This window comes from Oncorhynchus mykiss, chromosome 24, assembly GCF_057628025.1.
Source record: "Oncorhynchus mykiss isolate SJ-2025 chromosome 24, ASM5762802v1, whole genome shotgun sequence".
Classification (NCBI taxonomy): Eukaryota; Metazoa; Chordata; class Actinopteri; order Salmoniformes; family Salmonidae; genus Oncorhynchus; species Oncorhynchus mykiss.
The window spans coordinates 7,518,456-7,542,878 of record NC_143045.1 but is presented as its reverse complement, the minus strand read 5'-3'; the positions used below and the strand labels follow the sequence as shown (position 1 = coordinate 7,542,878).

At 43.1% G+C, this 24,423-nt stretch overlaps 1 protein-coding gene across 2 annotated transcripts in view; it reads left to right on the top strand.

Moving 5' to 3' along the window:
• Window positions 1-3,767: 3,767 nt before the first annotated feature.
• The window catches only part of LOC110503601 (RNA-binding protein Nova-1), a 70,651-nt gene continuing 49,995 nt past the window's right edge, over window positions 3,768-24,423 (top strand). Inside the window, exons 1-3 of one of the 2 annotated variants that reach the window (XM_036961329.2) lie at window positions 3,768-5,055; window positions 6,926-7,000; window positions 16,123-16,266. In XM_036961329.2, the coding sequence (XP_036817224.1) occupies window positions 4,899-5,055; window positions 6,926-7,000; window positions 16,123-16,266 (376 nt within the window). In that variant the 5' untranslated portion in view covers window positions 3,768-4,898. The remainder of the gene's footprint in view (window positions 5,056-6,925; window positions 7,001-16,122; window positions 16,267-24,423) is intronic. The other variant, XM_036961330.2, reaches the window with a different exon arrangement.

Genomic DNA, 24,423 nt, shown 5'->3' with positions numbered 1-24,423 from the left:
GTGTGGTCAAATCTGTTCAGGAGGTATGTTTGTTTCTCTATATCAGTGTTATTGACCATTTGACAAATCACAATTTTTCCTTACTGATCATTTGGACAAATAATGATTTTGCAGGCACTGGAATTTTCTGAACTTTGGGGGGGGGGGACTTTTCAGATACTGGCTGAGAGTTTCCGTTGAGACGGGGGAGACGTCACTATTCTTGTTTGTACATTTTCTAACATGTCTCAGAACTTAATCAAGCATCTTAATCAAGTGTCCAAGATTAGTAGTCTGCGAGCACTGCAACATTTTGAAAGTGATAGAGCCATCCAGTGAAAGGAACTGAGATATTTGCGTACTTGTGTCAATGTGTTTTACTGTAGCCTTAACCTGGTTCAAACAAGCAAACCTAAACCTCTAACCTTTAATAAACTAAGCTTGTTTTTTTCAAATATCTGAATGTTCCCTATACATGGGCCTAGAACCTGTACTTTGAATAGATCTTACAAAAATGTAGCAGTAGTTTTAGTAGCCTAAAATACTTAACATTAGCCAGGGGCCATGTTTGTCGGGGACTGCAACTAGATGCTGCTACATACTGTATCTAGAGTAGTTTAGCTGTAGAATAAACTGTGTCAGTTTAACCACTAGGTGGTGACATTTTATAATTATCCTAGTTCCACCTCTCTCATAGCCTACTTTTACTTTCACCAATCACAATGTGGATAGGCCTATAATGCAAAATGATGAGGGTTTGTAGATTCTAACAGTTATTTTTTGGATCAAGGATCCAGAAAAAATATGAAATATATCTACAAAACATAACAGTAAATAACAATGTGATTTAATAATAAAACTCTTGCATACAACTTGGACCTAATTTTCATGTAGTTGAATAATACAATTATTATTATTAATAATAATTATGATAATAAATAATAAAAGTACATACTGGAGACTTGAATAACATAAAGATGATCACACCAGATGTGGATATTTGACCGGCTCCTTTCATGCTGCAGGTCAGGAGGGAACAGTAGTCCCAACACCATGTAGGAGGGGGCAGATGGGGATCCCTCCAAACAATGGGATGGGGGTTATGCATGGAGAATCATCCGCTGCTGGTCTACATCAAGCTTGGCTTTAGCCTTTTACTTCTAGCACAGAAGGAGAGCCACATGGGTTTATGTGAAAGCTCATAAACCCATATTGCTGGAATGGAGGGGTTTACCCCGGGCCATCTGTCCAAAATTACCAGATGAATCCAATGCTTTGATGGGAAAATTCTGAGATTGGTGGCTTTACCTACACATAATACGTGCCAAATCGCTCTGAAAAAAATAGTTATTTTAATGGTGGCATTGGATCTAGTTGCCATTGTTACATGAACGATCTCTATCAACCTCCTGATAGTTTACTATCGTTCTAATTGCCTTGTCCAATGTTTGCACTTGTTTTGGTATTTATGTTGTCCTCCTTGTACACAGCATTTTGCTTTTCCTTATTGCATATTTCTTATCTCTATTATTCTCCCCTTCTCAGAGGAGCCTTTGTACCAGACCATGCTATGTTAAAGATACTTCCAGTCTCATCTGCCCCTCTATTGGACCTGCTGTGCTCTCATGGCATTGTGGCCTGACACTCTTCTTTAGGGGGACTTCTATTGTGACCTATGACTTAAAATGTGCGGACACATATAAAACGTGATTTATTTGATTGATATTACATTATTGTTTGAAACCTGTGTGTCAAAATCAAAAGTCTACAGCATATCATTTGGATTTTCTTTGTCTAAAAAACTAAATAAAAAACAATAATGAGAAAACATAACTGGTGTATATTCACAGACCAATCTTGCTTCCTCACCCTAGTTACCACATGGGGAGCCAATCGGACAGGCTCCATCTGCGATTCAGTAGGGTCAGACAGGGCCGGCCCTAGCCTTTTAGGGTCCCTGGTTGGGGGGCCTCCCACCTAGCGGCCAAAATATTTTAGTGCCCTGCCGCTTTAAAGTGGAGAGATTTAATTTTGAAAGTTGATTTCCTGCTGTTCTACACATTTTGCAATGGAGCGTAGAGAAAATGTTGCCGTTTTAAAACAAGTTTCCTGCAATTCTACACATTTTGCATGGAGAGGAGTGACATTTTTGTAATTTAGCAGACTTAAAGTTAGTGCATTCATCTTAAAATAGCTAGTTGGGACAACAACATATCACAGGTATAGAAAGTACATTTGCAGTGGATGAGAGCTTCGACGGGGGCCCTAAGTGACCGCTTATGTCGCCTATGCCTAGGGCAGGCCCTGGGCTCAGCTATAGTCCCTGCCTGCCTAGACAGTCCAGAGTTTTGAATAATGCCAGAGGGTCACAGTTGTAAAGAGTGCTTTTCTTTCTCCTTGGTAATCAGAGAGAACTGCAGTTCCATAGCTTGTGTGTGTGTGTATACCCCAACTCCCTCATTTTCATTGAAGCAAAATTATAATTTTCTGGCTAATAATGGGGGCCTCAAGGAGTTAAATATTCTGGTGTGGGTCCCTCAAGGGGAAGAAAATGGGCCATTGTGTGGGCCTCAAGGGGGGGAAATGGTCCAGTGTGTTAGAAATGCCAGAACCGATTTCTGGTGCCAGTCCGCCCCTGCGATGAGGAACCAATTGAAACCTTGTCATATTTCATATCATACATGCATATCATATGTTGTGCTGTGCATCGCCTGAATAATCAGCCTTTCTAGCAACAGGTACAAATAGTATCCTACATTTTTTATTAAGCAATCTAGGAAACTTTACACCCAGATAGCTTCAGAATAATCTTGGCTACAACAGCTGTTAGCTCCTATACATCCTGCCTTATAAAACCCAAAGAATGTTCTTACTATGCCTCATTGTAAAAATAGTTTATGGGCTAGGCTACTTTATATTTTCGATATTACTGTAGCAGGCAACCACTAAAAAGATAGCTGAACAGTATAGGTCCACAACATGGGCTGAAAAAAGTAGGATACTGCGCAATTGTTTCTTATCCGAACTCTGGCGGTCCAATAAAGTGTTTTTATACATCTGCCTTGGATTTGCCACGTATTTCTACACATCAAGCGGCGTATTCTCGGAGAAAACCGAGATGGCTCAAGGCTGAGAATTTCACAGCAATGTGAAATCGTGTGAGATCCCTGCTTGTGTGTAGGCCACGGTCGACGTAATGTCACCTTGACGAGAATCTAGAGGAGCACGAGGGGCGCTCAGCATCTGTCTAGGACTGGACAGGGACAGGGAGAGAGGGTGTGTGCCGGCAAGTGTGTATGTGTGTGACAGAGGCAGTAAAGCCCGGCTCGGAGTGTTCGCGCGCACGGAGGATCACCTCCATTTGGTTTCTTCCACACGGAGATGGCTGGATTCCACACAGGTAGTAAGTAGCCTACTAAATACTTCCAAGTTTCCTTTCCTATAGGTAGAGCAGTTTTTGAAAAAGGTTTATTTTAGAATCTGTTAAGGGGTGTAATTATGTATAAATATTTAGTCAACCCTGTTATGGCAATTATAGGCTGTAGGTCTACACTATAACATAGGCGAATAACATAATAATTATGCCTACCCTAATAGGCTAATGTATTATTAATGGTAATAATAATAATAATAATAATAATAATAGTAATCTCTGACTAAGCCATTTCATCGTGGCTGTTTTTTATTTTCATAAAATGTGCACGATAAGAATTCCAGTGAATGAGGCACTGTGGAGCGCCGTTAGAAGTTACGGCTCCAAATCAGCCTAGATTTACATCTTCCTGTACATCTTCCTGTGCATCGACCCTTGGTTAGTTGTCCGATTTTCACTAGATGGGATACAGCTTTTCTCAGATTTGACATTTCATAGCAAGTTAGGAGAACTTACGCAGCAGGTTAGGATAATTAACGTAGCAGGTTAGGATAATTAGGTTAAGTTTAGGAAAAGAGTTAGGGTTAGCTAAAATGCACAACAAAAAAAAATCAACTTTTGACGTTAATTTGACAAAATCTGTATCCCTTCTAGCATTGACCTAGTTGTCCCCGACACCTCCTCTTTCTTTATCATGTGACATTTATTTTATACTCTGTTTGCCGGAGAAAATCAGTTCATCCAATCGCGTTTCGAGAGGGGCGGCTCGTTTTCTCAACATTTGACAGGGATGATTCTGATCCTCGTGACGTCACCCGATACCCTGCGCTCCTACAGTCAGTCAGCGAAGGGATGCTCTGAACGAACGATTGCAGCATCTTTCCTGAGAGACTACAAACAATTCGCATCTCCCTCTAGCTTTGTATCCATTCTCGGCATTCTCTTCCCTTTGGACCCTCCTGAAAACCCACCTCTTGCCCTCCAACATCGACTGCAGGGTGTCTTCATGCACGACAGGACGACCGGATAGAACACCATATTTTTATTTCAGCACTTTTCCTTTCCCTTTATTTATTTAACCTCTTTTGTCGTCTGTATATTTTTGTTTTCATCTTTTATTTTGTTGACCATTGCCTAACCGCAATACAGAGAGGAGCGCCATCGTTCTCCATTGCCTGATAGGAATATTGCAGTGGAGTGAAATAACACATATGAAGAAATTAATGGAAGATTAAATTAGCATACTTTCTACAACACGTTTATAGTATCTGGAACGGGACATAATTTATCTGTTCATTGGATTTTTGTTGAGGTTACGTTCCATACGCAGCGCAAGCATCGTCTTCCTCCGTTAGAACAAATAACCCATACTCTGCGTAGCGTCTCGGTGTTCTCTGAAAAGGCGAGGAGAACGCGCAAGATATTTCATTCGCAAGAATATACGCATTTTCGATTTTTGAATCGCTTCGTCTATTTAAATACATTTTTTTCAATCGGCTACGTTGCATAAAGGGATAAACGCATTTTCACCCAACCTACTTTTAAAATGATGGCCGGCGGGGCAGTACAACAAAACGGGATTTTCTTGAATCCTCACCATCACAATCAACAGCCGCACATGGAGTCGGATCCCCCTGATTCGCGTAAAAGGCCACTGGAGACCCCAACCGAGGCTAGCAGCACTAAACGCACAAACACGGGAGGTAAGTAAAAGATGGGGATGCGAGGGATTATCTCGAATGTGTGAATCCAGGTTATCCTTATGCGCACACTGGGGTAGCACCGAAAAAGGGAAAGGATGGCAGGTTGATTGTCTGATTATCATCTTGATGTGTAGCATGGCTCAACACAACACTAAAACTAGTGTTATTTAGTCATGTATAAAACAACATTTGAAATATATTGCATCTTGTTGTAGTCTTTTTTTCATTGCATCTATTTACAAAATAAGGAAAATCCTTTGTGTTGATGGAATGAGTACAATGAAGGGGGTGAGTGAGAGGGTGCTGATTTGGAGGGAACCCTCAGGTCTCATGTACACTCTTAGAAAAAAAGGTGCTATCTTGAACCTAAAAGGGGTTTTTCATTCATATTTTATTTCACCTATTTGGAGTTTTACGCAAAGGAAATTGTGGATGTCCAAAATAACAGAACAGTCTCGAAACTACAAATAACTGAAAAACATTCCATTGTTGACCGCGCTCACATCCCTTGCTTTGTGACGGGTCATCGTGTGATAGTCGATAATCTGTCACATAGGCTATGCTACTCTAGTCTCTTTGCGTGCAATTGCTCAAGAAGACAGTAACATTCATGCAGACACCATTATTAGTAGGCCTTAATAAAGGAGCTTACAGTACATGTCGCCATTTCAGTGCAACATTGTCATCTGCTATTATGCAGTCACTGCTTATGCATCATTGTCATTGTAGCATTAAAAATACTGCAACGCTCATTAAAAGAAAGGCTACGTTGCCATTGAATACATTCCAATCATGATTATGTTCACTGGTTGGAGCAAACATGGATGTCACCGTAGGTAATCACCATTTGTTTTTTGTTTACATGCTATCATGCACCAAGGATTATCATCCTCTACTGGCATTATTACTATATCATTAGTATTTACTTTACTTTTGATAGGCCTACAAAACATTTTTGAAGGTAAAAAAAAAAAAAGTTTTAGAATAGCTATTTTAGTGTGGCACACCTACCTACCACACACATAACAATATCATTATATTTTTTACAACCAGAAATAAGCCTATAGTGACCAAAAAAGTGATTTCCCATAACGCCTTGCGATGATTAAACACTGTCAAGGAAATTAAGTGAGACAGCTTTGTTAAAAGGAATCGATGCACAGCTGCACATATCTAAAAACCATGCAGCACTCTTGGGAGACATTACCAACACACACATCTCATCCATTTGACCAAATGAAATGTCTGTGATTACGAGAACAGCTAGAGTACAGTGGCCACACTTTCCCATGGAGTATTGTAGTCAACAGACGCCCAGTCAAAATATTTACACACACGCATCTACTCAATGAGGTTGTTTTTGTTTACACATTGGAGTTGCTTTCTCTGAAATTATATAAAGAGCAATATCCTGGAAAGATACAAGCTCGATAAGAATACATTATAAAGGCATGCTTAAAAAGCAGTAAATCGTTATAGCAGTCGGTTATATCGAGTTCAGTGTTACCAACCACTTCAATAGCTTGATGTTTTAATATTTGCGTCACACACAAACATTTAGAAATGGTTAACTAAAAGCTTTACTGAGACCTTTCTAAACAATACTCTCGTGATCATAATACCCCAAAGTGATTGACTGTGTTCTATAGCAGAGCAACCATTGATACTATATGTAGGCTAGCTGGCGGCCTGTCCATATTGGAGCCCAATAGCTTAATCAACAGGCCTCGTGTGCAGGTTGTTTGTGGTTGAACAGAACCAGTACTTCAGGACATTGAAGCTAGTTACAGGGGGGTACAGTACCTCATAATCATTTGTGATAACATTAGTTTTGCCACACACACACAATGTGCTTCCTCTTCCTGTATAGTGGCCTTCCTGCAGCCCCTTTTTGAAACTGAAGGCATTGTATTCCCTCACCAGGAATCACACTCTGAGGCACATGGTAAGAGAGACACTTTGATTTTGTTATTATTCTACTTTCTTTTGCTATTCGCTTACTAAATTACAATATTACTATAGCAGTTTGACAGTGACATGAATAGTTCCTAAAGAAAGGCAAACAATAGTCTGCAGGCTACAATAACCCAATCTTTTCTGAAACTATTTTGGAAAACCTTTCAATCTGATTTCACATTTTCGGCCTACATCTTTTATTGAGCTAAAGATATCTCAATTCATAAGCATCTTATGTAAATGGACTATCATGGAAGCTTGGATTATAAGCATATCATCTGCAAAACAAATGTAGGCATATGTTTTAAGTTTTATATAACTATGTCCATAGCATCCATTTTCATGTTAAACTGCCATGCTTATTTTGCCATGCTATTCATATTTGTGGAATTAAACAAGTTATCATATTTATAATATTTGCATATCTATTGCATATATTGTGTATATTCAATTGGTTGTTTATAATTTCATAATTAACATGATCACCTTCATTCCTTTTGCATGAAATTGTTAAAAGGGGGATTGATTGGGAATGATGATAAAGTGGATTAGACATAGTTCAACCTCAATGAATGTTGTGTTCTCTAAATATTGTCTACTTTACTGAATGTTCATCTTTGTCTGAGAGTGCTTTGTGCTGTAGCCTGTAAAGGCTGTGAATCATGATTATATGTTACATAAAGGTGACATTCTTATCAGGGGAAAAGTCACTGACCTGGTTTGATTTATTTTACAATCCAGATGCTTGACTTGCTCCCACTGCATACCCATGGGACGCATATTAAGATAGGTCTTCAGCCCAACTCCCCTCTTATAAATAAATACATTATATTCCCCTCTGTCCACTATAATAAGATATGTTGAAGTCATTTTGTAAATGGATGGACTGGCACCAAAGTGTCTTTAGTGGATAGTGGTGAGGAGGCCTTCTAATGGCCTTGCCAAATGACGTGAGGAGACTGGGAATAAGTCCGGGGAGGGGGGACAGAGAGGGGGTGCAAAGATGACGAGGACCCAGACGAGCTAATGATGGGAGGGGGGGGGGGGTGATGATTCCCCAACCCTCCCCCCTCTGGCAGATACCATACACAGCACTGAGCCATCGGTCTATAGGACAGGGCCTTTGATGTTATCGATCGCATCGCTAGTGTTTTGTGTTGCTTTCCCCTCCGGAGCTGAGCGCCTCTCACGCATGCTTAAGTGACTTACCTTCCTTGGATCAAACCGTTGGTGCTGAGGAGAATGCGTCACACTTTCACAGAGTGAAAAACCCCCAAAAGGGAGCACAGCTGGTTTTTATAGAGGCTTTGCATAAACATTTGCAAATTGATCTGTCAATGATGTTGAAGGAGCACCATGAACAAAGAGCAAATATAAGCTTTGCCCATCGCCTACCAATCTCGTAGCCACCCAGTGTGTGTTAGCCCGGGCTGTTGTAGCCGAAACACTTCTCTGCGGCATAGCTGTTTTTCAGCTGAGCGTTTCTAGGCAGCACGGCGTTCTCTTTCTCTCCATCCATGCTAATCATTACTCTCCTTCAGCCCATCACAACTGCTCCCTCTTCTCCACCTCCACCCACCTCCTCATCATTCGCCAGCTGCCATTGACTACCTACCCCCAGCAACCGCATGCAGCCGTGTCTGCCCATCGATTACCATGAACATGAAGGGGGAGCTGCTTCTTCTTCATCATCAGTTTTTTTTTTTTAAGCACTGCGTCAAATAAAAAAAAATCCCATTGTATAGGGCGGGGTTTGAGTTGGGGCGGGTGAAATGGTGGCTTACAATTGGACGCAGGAGTCGCCTGTCTCCTCCAGCAGGTTGCTGAGTGGAAGAGAGGCTTCGCGATGAATATGGATGAGAGTGATGAAAAGAGCGATGCAGAGGGGAAGATCTAGCCCCCTCTCGAAACAGCCGTGCTCGACGAACAATGCACAGCGCCTTTCACACACTCACGCGCTGGAGAAGGAGCGCCACTCAGTATGGGCATTAGCATAGTTCAGATAGCCGTGTCCGGAAAGGCTCAAAAGTAGACACTAGAAGGGGGGACATTTTGAAAAAGCTACACACGGGTTAGACCAAACCGAAACACATTAAGCGCATGGCTACATAAGAAACAGAGGACAGCCACTAGGAGGTTCATACAGATTAACTGGTGACCTTGAAAACACTCCCAGACAACAGAATGGCTACAGATGTGAAATACTTTTTTATTTTGTCTTATTCATGTTCTAGGGTTGACTCAGAGTAGCTCCCATATAGAACCAAGACAGGTGGTTGTCCACTAACTGGTTTGGAGATTTAACTTGAACAAAAGGAGTGGAGGGTGAGACCAAGGCCCGCTCCCCCACACAATCTCCCCAGCTTAAGTGAATTGCATTTTTCCAACACCTCATTGCTTTAGCCTAGCCCAGAATCCCAACCAGCCGCCGACACCAGATCTCCAGATTTGAACCGTCCAGGCTGATGGAGCCTATTCTGGGCTCCAGGACTCCTGGGAGCCCCTAGCAACGGATTTGCTGTGTTTACAAACTAGTTTATTATGTCAGATGCCTGTTCATTATTTATTGTTTATTGTACATTACATACACACATAATGACACACACACACACTTGAACGAATGACACTGATCCAACGCCAAGCATACTAGGAGTAAGACATGCGGGATGCATCGTGACCTAGCTGGCTCACTTTGTTGTTTTCCCAATAGAGCACATTGGGAGTGGTGAGTTGGAAGCATTTCTCTAAAACACACATATGCATGCATACACAAACATGCATAAAAACACACACACACAGAATAGGTGACTGATTTTCCTCCATTAAAGGGGCACATCCCCAGTCAGAGGAACTAATGGATACCCTTTTCATCTTTCTGTGTCCAATAAGAAGGAAGCCAGAGGTAGTTTTGCAAGCCAATGCTAACTAGCATGCTAGCAGATATCCATAGGCTTCCAGTCATTGCGCTAATGCTAGTTAGCAATTGCGCTAGCACTAGTTAGCAACTTCCTTCAAACTGCTCACAGAGACATAAAAATGGTATCCACAAGTAGATAAAGGGCCTCATTGCCAATATCTTGACGTATCCCTTTGAGTCTTATGCAATGACAAGTGAGGGGAAATGACTGTGTTCCGGCAGAAATTGTAACTGCTGGGATGTGTCCCTGTTTTTGTTGTGTGAGAGGAAAGAAAACAAAGACCCTTGGCAACCAGGAACCACAATCCTGATGCCTAACATCTGCTCAGGGCGGATCACATCTCTTTCAGGTCTATGCTCATTTAAATCAATCCATCCACAGTCCTCACTGGGATGTATCAGACAATTATTTAAAACCCACAACAGTTCAGCATGAAGCCTCTTCTCACAAAACATACTAATTCAATCTGAGGATCTTGTGCCCTAGCCTGACTTGGCTATTTTCTGACAGCGCCTGGGAAATATATCTGACAGGGCAAGTGGTTTTATTTTTACCTATCAGAGATCGATGTAGAATGTGTGCTTGTCTAGACAGGAGTAGCCGAGCAACTGTGCGCAGTCATCGTGCTTGATTAGTACGGGCTGCATGCAGGTTTATCATCTGAGCAACTGGGACTAGCCATGATACAGGCAAATCTGTATAACAAATTATTAAAGACAGAGACAATTAGAAATAATTTCTATGTATAAAAGTGACCCACTGTGTATGAAAGGCGTGTGTTTACTGTTTATGAGATGTTTATATGGATATACAGTATGTATGTATGTATGTATGTCCACCTGTCTGTGTGTGTATTTGTTGTATTTGTGTGTGTTGTGAACTTGTATGGTGTAGTTTGTATGAGGGTTCATATGCAGCAGCAGAACCCGTTTGTGTTTGATATTATTTATTCATTCCATTATTAATTGAGGCTGGTTAAAAGTAGACCCATCCCAATCAAAACGAGGTCAGTCTTGGCTTTATTGGGAATCTGGGTCAATGCAGAACGCAGGCAGTTCTGCTGTTTCTTATACTCAGTGCAAGCAGGTTTACTGTCAGACATTGCTGTGTGGGAGAAAACAATTCTGTAACTTGCTTTAAAAGGCCATCCCAGCTCTATGCATGATTTCATTGCTATGACCTTACTCCCAGTTAGAACGGAAAGTATCGTATTTCCTCCTTGTGTAAAGCGCTCTCTGTACATCACCCTTGGGTGGGTTCAACAGACCAGGTCCCAGATGGTGCCAATGGTGCAATTTTATGATTTGGAGAATGCTGAGGAGAACAGCAGTGCTGAGAAAATGATATTTCTAACAAACAGACTCTTTGCACACACACACACACACACACACACACACACACACACACACACACACACACACACACACACACACACACACACACATACACACACACACACACACACACACACACACACACACACACACACACACACAGACACACAGACACACACACACACAGACACACACACAGACACACACACACACACACACACACACACACACACACTGCCATCCACAAACAAACAGTCACAGAAAACACAACAAATGGGGGTGCATCGATTAATGAGATTATAGCAGGACCAGTGAGTGTTTTGATGAAAGATAATGAACTCTCTTAATTAGCTGCTGATTCCCCCAGCTAGGCCAAAAACCTCTTATGTCTGCCTGCCTGCACCCCTCTCACCATCTCCCTCAATCAACGCTCTATAAGGTATTCAGTGTTCTTCGTTAGAAATAGCATGACACTCCTGAACACATGCTAAGTCATCAATACAAGAGATGTTGCTATTTTATTGCGACTCAAGTCAAAGTGTGAGTGTAGCCGTCATTATAAGCAATCACTCAAAAGGCAATTGTGTCACAACTCATGACCCCCCCCCCACCACCTTCTCCACATCTTGCACAGTGGATTGATTTCTGTTGCGTTAGTATGGAACAGGTATTATGGCATGTTCCATCCATAGCGTAGCTTGCACATCAACAGTGCATGTGTGTCGTGAAGTGACACAAAACCATGCCCTCGTAATAATAATCCTATTTATATCTGCCGCCTTGGGGGAGGCAACCTGGATTACTTGTGGTGGAATATTAAGAGAGGAGGAGAGGACTGGTTGAGACACTGGGATACAATGTCACCTTAACCCTTCAAACTACCAACATATTTTACATACGCGTATTACCAACTTGGGTCATTTTGACCCCAAGAAGAAACTATTGGAAAAAGCAACATTCATAGAAAAATAACAACTTTATTATTTTCAGATATTTTTTTTTTTTTTACCAAAACAGACTATTATTTTAGAAAATGTACAGTTCATTAGCATCTGTAAAACTTAAATAAAAAATGGCGTTATACACATCCACATGAACACTGAAAAGCAGATTTACCATAATTTGATTGTAGTATCATTCAGTTAAGTAAATATTAATTGTGTCATATTTGTGGCAAAAAATGTCTGTCAGTACACCAAAATTTGAAATATGCTACATTTTTGGGACAAAATTGAATTCACCTATTGATCCTGAGAGACATATGGCTTAGTTTTCCTCATTTACATACCCCACAGCCAGCATTAGCATTACTGCTAGTGAAACAATGGGAGTGGTAGGGCCTCTGGCAGGATGCTTCATAAAGCATACCCGAATCCTCAAGTCACTTCAAAATAAATGTTATAGCAACCAAAAAACCATAACAAGTTGCACAAATATAGAATATTGTAGAGTATTAAAGGAATTCTGGTATTTATATAACATTCTTTTAAAATGTTAAATAACTATTTTTCAGAGAATACACACCAATACAGCACTATGTGTACTTTCAGAGGGGAGCTAGCTGGTTTCTGTGTTGTAATTCTACCAAGCATTCATACCACTGACATACTTTTATGAGCTGTTTTGAATGCAACTAAGCATATGTCTAAGGTCATTTAGATTTTGTACACGGTCATACCTAGTTACATGTTATAACCATAGCCAAGTACATAAGGTGCTCCATTTTTGCAGGTGATCTGTCTATCAGGTTAAGATCACTCCAACAGGTCCCCCTCCACCTTCTGAGGATTTGTCTAGCTTAATATTATGTCTCTGGAGAAACCAAATAAATTGTTTTTTAGATTTGCCCTAGAACAGGGATCTCCAACCCAGTTCCTGGAGAGCTACTCTTCGGTCGGTTTTCCTTTCAATCCCTGTTGTAACTAACCTGCTTCAGTTTATCAACTAGCTCGTTATTAGAGTCAGGTGTGCTAGATTTGAATTGAAGCTAAAACCCGGGGGACGGTAACTCAGGGTTGAGTTGAAGGGATTCAGGGTAACTCAGGGTTGAAGGGATTCAGAACATATCGGATTTCTGTATTACAGTTCTATCAAGTATTTACACCATTGGCAGACTTTGTATACCATTGGCAGATTTTTATATTCACAAAAATACGTTTTTTGGGGGGGGTTTTGTACAGTGTCATACGATACGTGATATAAAGAAAGTACCATTTTAGGTGAGTACATGGGGAGCTGTATCTCTACAGATGATCTGTCTATCTGGTCAAAATCACTGATACTGCTCCCCCTCCACCCTCTGGTGGCATGGATAACTTAAAAAAATTTAAAGTCCATATTAAACAATTATTTAGATTTATTAAGAAAAAGTTGATTGACAAATTCATAAAATTAAAAATAAGAATAGAATAAAACACATTTGGGATATGGTCAAAAGTATGCCTTTGAGGTCAAATGACCCAAGTCGGTAGTTTGAGGGTTAAAGTCCCAGGTAGGGAAGAGGCTATAGACCTTAAAGTCACAGTCAGGCAAGAGGCTATAGACCTTAAAGTCACAGTCAGGCAAGAGGCTATAGACCTTAAAGTCACAGTCAGGCAAGAGGCTATAGACCTTAAAGTCACAGTCAGGCAAGAGGGCAAGAGGCTATAGAACTTAAAGTCCCTGTCAGGGAAGAGGCTATAGACCTTAAAGTCCCTGTCAGGCAAGACGCTATAGACCTTAAAGTCCCTGTTAGGCAAGACGCTATAGACCTTAAAGTCACAGTCAGGCAAGACGCTATAGACCTTAAAGTCCCTGTCAGGGAAGAGGCTATGGCCGGTTGCTTGCTTAAGGCTTCCGCATGCTTCGGTTCGGCTGGCGCCTAGGTATGTGAGTGTGCTCGACCACTTGAAAAACTAGAAAAAAGCGACAATATAAAAGTTTCTCCATCTTGAGATGCCATAGCCAGTATAGGGTTAAAGTCCCAGGTAGGGAAGAGGCTATAGACCTTAAAGTCACAGTCAGGCAAGAGGCTATAGACCTTAAAGTCACAGTCAGGCAAGAGGCTATAGACCTTAAAGTCACAGTCAGGCAAGAGGCTATAGACCTTAAAGTCACAGTCAGGCAAGAGGGCAAGAGGCTATAGAACTTAAAGTCCCTGTCAGGGAAGAGGCTATAGACCTTAAAGTCCCTGTCAGGCAAGACGCTATAGACCTTAAAGTCCCTGTTAGGCAAGACGCTATAGACCTTAAAGTCACAGTCAGGCAAGACGCTATAGACCTTAAAGTCCCTGTCAGGGAAGAGGCTATGGCCGGTTGCTTGCTTAAGGCTTCCGCATGCTTCGGTTCGGCTGGCGCCTAGGTATGTGAGTGTGCTCGACCACTTGAAAAACTAGAAAAAAGCGACAATATAAAAGTTTCTCCATCTTGAGATGCCATAGCCAGTATAGGGTTAAAGTCCCAGGTAGGGAAGAGGCTATAGACCTTAAAGTCACAGTCAGGCAAGAGGCTATAGACCTTAAAGTCACAGTCAGGCAAGAGGCTATAGACCTTAAAGTCACAGTCAGGCAAGAGGCTATAGACCTTAAAGTCACAGTCAGGCAAGAGGGCAAGAGGCTATAGAACTTAAAGTCCCTGTCAGGGAAGAGGCTATAGACCTTAAAGTCCCTGTCAGGCAAGACGCTATAGACCTTAAAGTCCCTGTTAGGCAAGACGCTATAGACCTTAAAGTCACAGTCAGGCAAGACGCTATAGACCTTAAAGTCCCTGTCAGGGAAGAGGCTATGGCCGGTTGCTTGCTTAAGGCTTCCGCATGCTTCGGTTCGGCTGGCGCCTAGGTATGTGAGTGTGCTCGACCACTTGAAAAACTAGAAAAAAGCGACAATATAAAAGTTTCTCCATCTTGAGATGCCATAGCCAGTATACACTTCCTCAAACTAGTCATTCATTTTGGAGATCTTAGTCGCGCAATTTTACATCTAACTAGGATGTTTGGTGCAGAATTTCTCAAGTGAAAAGATTTTCATGAAAATGAGTCGTCTATCGTTGAATGGCAACAAACACTTAATTGAAGAATCCCTACTGTTGACCAATCACTGAACTGTTTTGGATAGGAAGCATGTGGACGCTTCAGCAGGCAGGTAGCCATCGCCATACAGAACAAAGGCACTTTTGTTTCAGAAAGGGGGTGGGTAGCTTTGTTTCCTCTCTGCTGCTAAACCCCCCATTTGCCCACTTTGAAGCAACGCCTTCATGTCTTCAAGCTTTTGATGTTTCAGTTGTGTTCCTACTACAGTAGCCTGTGTGTCTTCTTGTTTTGTCCTATATCCAAGGAGGGTGGGCGGGAGAGCAGTGTACAAGTTTTCCCTGTTATGTGTACAGTAGTTTTGAAACTGGCCAAAGTGTAAGGGACATTTATGGAAACCAGACTGTAGGGGGTAGATGGTATAAATATGGGAGTATGGTTATGCAATGTGTGAGTGTGTTTCCAAAAGCATTACATCTATTTGATTAGATTTAACAAATCCCATAGCCCTTTATTAATAACGGTCTGCCAAGATGATGACAAAGAGCAGATACTTCTGTGAAACGCTAAAATGAGATTAAATCAATTTGTGAAATGATTTACGGCTGTAAATGCATAGAAAGAGGATAGTTGTTGTGGATTGTCGTCATAATCTAATCATGCACTAAGATGATTTTCTGTAGAGTTTAAGGATGCCTGAAGGATGAATGGATAGGTTGAGGGGGAGAAGGGGGGGTGGGGGTGGGGGGACTGTACAAAACAGAGATGGATGATAGTGGCTGTGTGATTTTAGTATAGGTAGATTGATCACCTAGTGTAGTACATTCTCAATTTATTTTTCCGTTTCCTGCCTGCAGAGGAAGGTGAGTACTTCCTGAAGGTGCTGATCCCCAGCTATGCGGCCGGCTCTATCATTGGCAAGGGAGGACAGACCATCGTCCAGCTGCAGAAAGAGACCGGCGCCACCATCAAACTGTCCAAATCCAAAGACTTCTACCCTGGTGAGTGCTCATTGACCACCTCTATATTTCAATCAATGACGTTGTATTTTAGAGATCTTTCAACATAAATGAGCTTATTTCAGGAGTCTCCTATATGTATTTATTTATTGACCTCTGCCCCTCAAAGAGGCTTCCCCTTTCCCAGACGTGTTGTGTCTGGAACCTGATTCCACTGGGTAACAGACATGGCCTCTGTCAGGGCTCATGCAGCCGTGGATCACATAGGGACATGCGAGTGAACACAGAGTCAAGTTCGCCACAGATACAGGATTAAAGGGTTAGTTAAAGGTGAAATTGTATTTGCCAAAACTCTTAATTCCCTCATGACATGACGTTTTTGCACGGCTAGACACATGAGATGCGCCTCAGCTGTGTGCCCAGCCTGTCAGTGAAGCAGCTTGTGTGCTCGATGAGAATTTGCTCTGAACTTTACAGGCAGGAAGGGATACATTGAAATTATGAGACGAACCAATCGCTGTACATGTTATATCTCTATCGCACTCAATGGGATTCTTGTCTGGACATGTGAAATGGGAGAAGGTGCAATCTGTACATCCTTCTACTGCTAGCCCTTTCAACAGAACAGGCCATCTCTGTTGTATCTCCTCTCCCTGGGACTGAAGACCCCATACTCCAGCCAGCTAGAGCAGATGCAAGGTGCGAGATCCCCACCACCCTCGACTCCCCAAAACATCCCAAACCCTCCTCCCTTATTGGAATTGGCAGTAACCAGTGATCTGATGTTGAGAAAGGCCTTGTTGAGATAGAGATTGAAAAGGGTCACAGAAAGAGGGAGGCAAAGAGTGAAAGGGAAAGAAAATAAAGAAAATGAAAGAGATGGCTGTAAAGGCCCTTTTCTGTCGTCTTGGGGGGAGTGCGGGGGGGGGGGGGGGTGGAGGTGGGGGGTATAGAGGAACTGTGTAAGGGGGGGGGGGGGGGGTGTCCTTCCTCTGCACTGAAGGAGGCATCTGTATGCAAATGAGCACCGGCACTGCTCTTCCTGGCTGACAAATCAAAAGGTCCACCTGCTGCGATGTCCCGTCTGGGGTTTCACCAGGGGGGCACGGAGGTAGGCGCTGGGCAAGGTGGGTGCCGTGGGGAATGATGGGGGGAAAAGTAGAGTCAAGCCAGAAGGAATGGCTGTGTAGTGCTTGAGACTCTGTCCCACAGCACAAGACGTGCTCCTTCAATTCATCCTGGGATAGTGCCTCACCAGCATTTCATTGCCAACCAATTAGTTGGCCACAGCAGTATTGGGCCAAGACAGGCAACCATTCATTATTATAGGAGCCAAGATTTATTAGATACAGCCCCTTGCAAATATAGGCCCCTGCGACATTTACTGGAAAGTAGCGACCATATTTTACTGCGACCTTGCGTCGGCAGAGTGGAGGCCCGCTGCTCTATTTTACAAGGGCTGAAAAAAAATGTAGATTTAAAAAAAAAAATCTCTGTATGACAGCATCATTGCTCATACCTGCAGGTGTCTGGGCCTATAGGGAGAGAAGGTAAAGGATGCTGCAGCCACTCGTGTCATCCATTACTCTTTCTTTGGGGATCACAAGTGGAATAAAGATATTAAGGCATTAGCTATCGCATCCAGAGTGCAATTGGAAATGATCAGGCTTCTCTTTCTCATGCTCTATGTGATATTGAAGTTTGAGAAATGCCAGAAACGGATTAAGAAAGTCAACATCAACATTTCTAATGTCATGCCCTCAGATGGCAATTAGCCTCAAGGCGCTATATGCTCGTTCACTTTCATATGTTAGATACCGGCTAAGGAATACAAGAAGATAGCTAGGTGTTTTCCAGTCCAATTATCATCCAGGTGATGAGCTTACTTGTTCTGGGTCACCTCTCCAGTCTTTGGAAGCTGTCTACTGTCTCCAGAGACTGTAAGTAGGTCAAGAGAACGGTGGTGAGCGTCTCTTCCCACCTTTAATATGAGGACCATTTTGCGTCAAATTTGGGAGATACAAATGCTTATGAACACATGGTTCATAAAGACCACAGCCTTAACATGTCTTTGACCCATGAACCCACCTACAGGTTACCACCTACAAATGTTTGCCCCTGTGACATCCCATCCCTTAGGATGGCCTCCCAGTATGACATCACCACAGGGACGGTTTAATGGGGCTCAAAGGTGATGGTGGAAGAATAAAGAACTCTCCTTTTAAGTGAGAGACAGTCCCCCCCCCCCCCCCGTCTTGTCGTTTGTGTTCCTAAACGTGGACTCCCTCCACGTTTAGTTTGTCCCGACCAACCGCTCACTGATCTTCCCCTGTCCCTCCGTATCGTTGGAGCGTGGCACCATATTGAAGCTTTGTCTTAATCCTCTGCCATGATTGCATATTTCAGGATTTAATACCTAGCCAACCCCCCTCTCAAAGCATTATCAACATCACTGATTTTTCCCTTCCGAGCCGCTTAGGCTATAAGCTTTTTGACTGAAAGATGAAAAGCCGCAATATTGCGTATCCAACTCGTCTGGCTGAAATGAGTTTCCTGTTTGTTTTCATTTACGGTCTATTTTCTAGATTGAATCATTTTTACCGTCTGTGGTTTAATTCAGTTATTCAGTTAATTCAGTATATCATCTAAATACAATTATTATTATGTTGATTCTGACTGAATTTCAGAAATATTGTGATGAATGTATAGTTTGATGTGCTGTGCTGCCTAACCAAGACCTTCACTATTAATATGAAGTTAGGTTGTCATTATCTAGACTGCACTCTCCCTTTTCATTTCCGGTCAGCCATGTTCCAGGAAGTAGTTTTATTCCAGGAAGTGATGCTGTCCAGGGGAGTAGTTAGATATGGGATGGGGCTAATGGTAGAAGGATACCACTATTTTGACTGTCTTTTGAAGTTATTCTCTGTGAACTCACACCTAGAGACAGGCCAGTTTGATTGGGCTGAGATAGCTGTGCCATGAACTGTTAATGATTTCTGTCATTGATTACTTTTAGAAAACATAGAAAATGTTCCCATATCCACCATTCCCAACATTATGCCACTGGCATACATGTACAGCTCACAGGAGGTTGGTGGCACCTTAATTGGGGAGGACGGGCTTGTGGTAATGGCTGGAGCGGAATGGTGGAATGGTAGCAAATACATCAAACAAATGATTTGATGCCATTCCATTTGCTCCATTCCAGCCATTATTATGAGCCGTCCTCCCCCTCAGCAGCCTCCACAAAAGCAGCAATTCTCATTTTAATACACTCCATCTCCATTTTAAAACAATATCATAAAATCCACAGCACATGGCTGATGCTAGGTCAATGCTATCTAGCTATACTCAGTGCCTGTGTGCATGTCAGCCTAGTATGTAGAGGGTCTTTGTTGAGCACCAGTAGTGACAGTGTCGCCAGCCGTAGAGGATCACAGGCTGGTGACAGGGTGTCCCGCGTCACCGTGGGGACAGAGAAGGTCCCCCTGATCCCACTGGCTTTGTTTTTGTTTTCCATCATGTGTGACGTCACCGTCAAGTCAACGAATGGCCGACTGGCTGAATAATTCCTCGGTGCCAGTCAGTGCCTGAGCGATCACTGCGCAGCCTACCATGCCACCATGGGGCCTGTCACGTCACAGGCAGGCTGCACACACAGGAGCACACAGGAGCACAGGGAGGATTAGAATGATGATGATTAAACTACTACTTATCAGCCTCATCATCCACATTATCTTCACCAGGTTATTGTTTTGATTTGTATGGTTTTCTGGGATTATCAAGGTGGCCTTTATTGACGACAGCTATTTTTGCGACGTATTCAGTTTGCTGGACATTTTGTACGCTTCCTGGTCCACTCCATCACCCAGCTGACTTGTGTAACTAACCCCGAGGCTTCACTCACCTCTGCTACAGCCTGTGTCAGGCCACATCAATCACCCTGCCCAGCCAAGAAAGGCATGGCTAATCAATCTAATAGCCACATCCAGAGTGGAGTGCAGGACATTGTAGCTACCTGCAGACATGTATACCCACATGCATTCACCCCAATCTCTCTTCTTCCCTCCTACCCTTTGCAGCTATCCAATTTTGCAGCTCTCTCTCGTGCGCGCTCTCTCTCTCTCTCTCTCTCTCTCTCTCTCCCTCTCTTGCTTTCTCTCTCGCTCTCTCTCTCTCTCATTAGCTACCTCTCTCTCTTTCGTCTTCCAAGTCTCCTCACTGTTTTGATCTCTCATTCATCTTGTATCCTTTGTTCTCTCTCTCCCTGATCTCTTCAGTCTCTAGGGTGCTGGAGCTTTGCCGGCTCCATGTGCTCCAGCTTTTTAATCAGATATAATAATAAAAAAGAGAAAACTGGGACCGGCCATAAATATACTTCCACCAATATATCCCACAGATCAATTGTGCCGGGAGTGGGAGTAGGGTCTGCAGTGTACTACACCATGCCCGCCTGCTTCCTGCATGGTGAAATATGATTGTCATCAACCCCCTACACTCTGACTATCAACCCCCCCCCCCCCCCCCCCCCCCGACAACCCAATCACTGCATAACCTCCGTTGATCTAACAGGCCTAAGTCTGTGTTTACTTCTGGAAATGAGAACTGTGACTAAGTGTGCAGAGAAAGGCTAAGGGAAGAGAGGCAGTCATCTTTTTCCACCCGGTGAGTTTTATCACACAGTTACTCATATCCCCCCAGACTCCCCCTGCGCCACCACAGCCAGTTAGTCCGATAACTCACACCTAAGTTAGAGTTAAAAAAGAGCAATGTTTTCATGAAAGTGCTTGAATAAAAAACAAATGGGGGGCATCATTCCAGCTGAAATTTTATGTCATGAAACAAGGTCATTTTTTTTTAAAGTCATGCAACAAGACTTGTTTAAAGCTCATTTTTCAAATATTCTCTCCGGGAAAAGAATGCAGGGGACAGTGAATCCAGTCATTATCTAATTTATTTTAAGAATCTTTGAATAGGATCCTTTACTGTGTCTAAATGGGGGATATCTGACCCTGTGAATCCCACTCCACAAGGCACCTGCCAATCACAACACCATCAGACCTGGCAACCAATCAGAATACACCTCTGTGGTTGCCGGCACTGTAGACAGACCAGAGCTATCCTGGGATTGGCTGTAGCCGGGCTGGCTGGCAGAGAGGGACGGGGGCTTTTGTTACAGGCCGATTATGTACGAGGGGAGTCGAAAATAGCCCGCCTCAATCATTCCTTTGTGCTGGCATGACAAAGCTCTGCCCCAGCTGTGCTGTCTCCTCTCTGGGACTATGCAACAACTGCTACTGCCTGGCCTAAAGAGGCCCAGACCTACATAGGACTAATCTGCACTAGAGCCTGTTTGTTGGACGGTGTTGATGTAGGTATATTCATATCTATGGTTGAAGGCACAAGTAAAGATATGGCTCTGGGTTTTTTGTTTTTGAGTAAGTAGCTGTATGAATGAATGAGGTTTCTGAGAGAGAAGCTGTATGAGTGGATGATGTTTCTGAGAGAGAAGCTGTATGAGTGGAAGAGGTTTCTGAGAGAGAAGCTGTATGAATGGATGAGGTTTCTGAGAGAGAAGCTGTATGAAAGGGATGAAGTGAAAGTGGAAGGAGAGAGGTGTGCGTTAATTAGAGGTGGAAATGTGTATGTGACAGATTGGGGGAACAGAGAGAATGGGAGGGAGAAAGGGAATGAGAGAGTGAAAGAGAGAGGGATGAAGGAAAGCAATATCCAATAGATTGAATATGCAGTGATTTGAATATCCAGTGGACTGAATATCCAGTGGTTTGAATGGTCAATGATGGCCCCAAACTGTCAGGGACAATAGAGAGTGGTGGGCCACTATTAATGACAATAGAGTCTTTGACATTGTGACCGCTCAGCCCCTCAAGGGTGGGGGAAAGGGTGAGCGAGTTGGTCTCCCATCTGCATCAAGAGGGTCATGTCACACCGTGTGTGGTGTGTGGTGTGTGTGGTGTGGTGTAGCGTGCGTGGTGTGTGGTGTGGCGTGTGTGGTGTGTGTGCAGGCAGGCCTTTAGAACTGGACTACAGTTGTATCAGTTTTGGAATGTAATGCATTTGTTTGGTTGCTAGCTTGAGCTCATGTTTGATTGTGTCGTGTAAGTTTGATAGCTACAGTAATTCTACCAGTGGAGGCTGGTGGGAGGAGCTATAGGAGGACAGGCTCATTGTAACGGCTGGAATGGAATACATGAAACCGTATCAAACAGATCAAACATATGGAAACCACGTTTGACTCTGTTCCACTGATTCCATTCCAGTCATTACAATGAGCCTGGCCTGCTATTGCTCCTCCCACCAGCCTCCACTGAAATCTATTATCTAAGGAGATACAAATCCAGGCTTTCTAACTCATTGTACTATCCTAGCAGTTAATCAAATAATGCAACTCACTCTCCATGTCTTGTCAATGCCATGAGTATGATTTGATATAATCACAATATATGTTGTTGTTGTGTACAACCCTGCTGAAGTCAGCAGAATATAGTTGATGGACAACAGACAACCGCTTGCCTATCTCTTCTCATCTTGTCATCGGCTGCATCATTTCTGTGAGTTTATCAGAAAAGTCAGTGGTCTTTATTTAGGTTTGCTTGGCTAAGCAACAAGGTTTGCCTCTTCAGACAAAAAGAGGTGGGGGGGGGGGGGGGAAATGTTACTGTGGAACACGCCATGAGTGACAGTATAGGAGACAACAAACATTCTGGCTTCAATAACAGAGTCGAATTAGGGAGAGGAGAGAGGACTTGACATGTTCTCTCCTGAAACGTTGTCACAAAGCTCAGCCATACCCACTGAGATGTCTGAATCACCACCACAATTGACTTGCTTTGTGATCTGAATTGAGCGGATGGGATGATATTGGAAGAATTGTGATATATTAGAGAGCTGAAAGGGAGACAGAGAGCGACTGCCTGTGTTCGAGCACAGGAGGTTGGTGGTGCCTTCATTTGGGAGGACGGGCTTCTGGTAATGGCTGGTGCGGAATTAGTCGAATGGTATCAAATACATGGTTTCATGTGTTTGATGCCATTCCATATGCTCCGTTTCAGCCATTATTATGAGCCGTCCTCCCCTCAGAAGCCTCCACTGGTGCGCATGCATGCTTGGGTGTGTATACGTGTGTACGGTGTTCTCGAGGTACAAAGCAGGAGACAACACGCCCCTCGTACTCCAACTCCCAAAACAAAGCGGGTTTTTTGGGACTGCGCTGCACACCCGGTTGCCTTGGTGATCGGAATGAAAGTGACAGTTCCCCAAGCAACAGAGCCCTCTCCCCTCCTCCTCCCCTCGCCCTCTCCCTCCTCCCCCTCCTCTTCCTTCCCCGCCCCAGCAGGTGTAGCAGGAAGAGGAAGATGTCTGTCACTTCTGGCCTTGTGTCTCTGCTAGAGGAGAGGAGAGTGAAGTGGGAATGCGGCTGCGCAGCTCATCTGCAGCTCTCCGTTGTTCGACTCACATCGAGGGCGCACAGATTCAGGGAACCAATGGGTAGCGAACAGTCGTTTCTGTGCGCTCGGGAAAGGATGGGAAGTAAAAACACAACACCTTTTATTCAAGTACTTCCTTGAGAACAGAACTGGATTGTTTCGATGCCTTTTTGGATTCAACAACATTGGGCCCCGAGCACAGTCTCCTGTGATTGCACACTCACAACTAGAGGTCGACCGATTAATCGGAATGGCCGATTAATTAGGGCCAATTTCAAGTTTTCATAACAATCGGAAATCGGTATTTTTGGGCGCCGATTTGTCTATTTATTTATTTTTTATATACCTTTATTTAACTAGGCAAGTCAGTTAAGAACACATTCTTATTTTCAATGACGGCCTAGGAATGGTGGGTTAACTGCCTCGTCCAGGGGCAGAACAACAAATTTTCACCTTGTCAGCTCGGGGGGACCCAATCTTGCAACCTTACAGTTAACTAGTCCAACGCAATAACAACCTGCCTCTCTCTCGTTGCACTCCACAAGGAGTGTTACGCGAATGCAGTAAGCCAAGGTAAGTTTAGCTAGCATTAAACTTATCTTATAAAAAACAATCAATCATAATCACTAGTTGACTACTCATTGTTGATGATATTACTAGATATTATCTAGAGTATCCTGCGTTGCATATAATCTGACTGAGCATACAAGCATACAAGTATCTAAGTATCTGACTGAGCGGTGGTAGG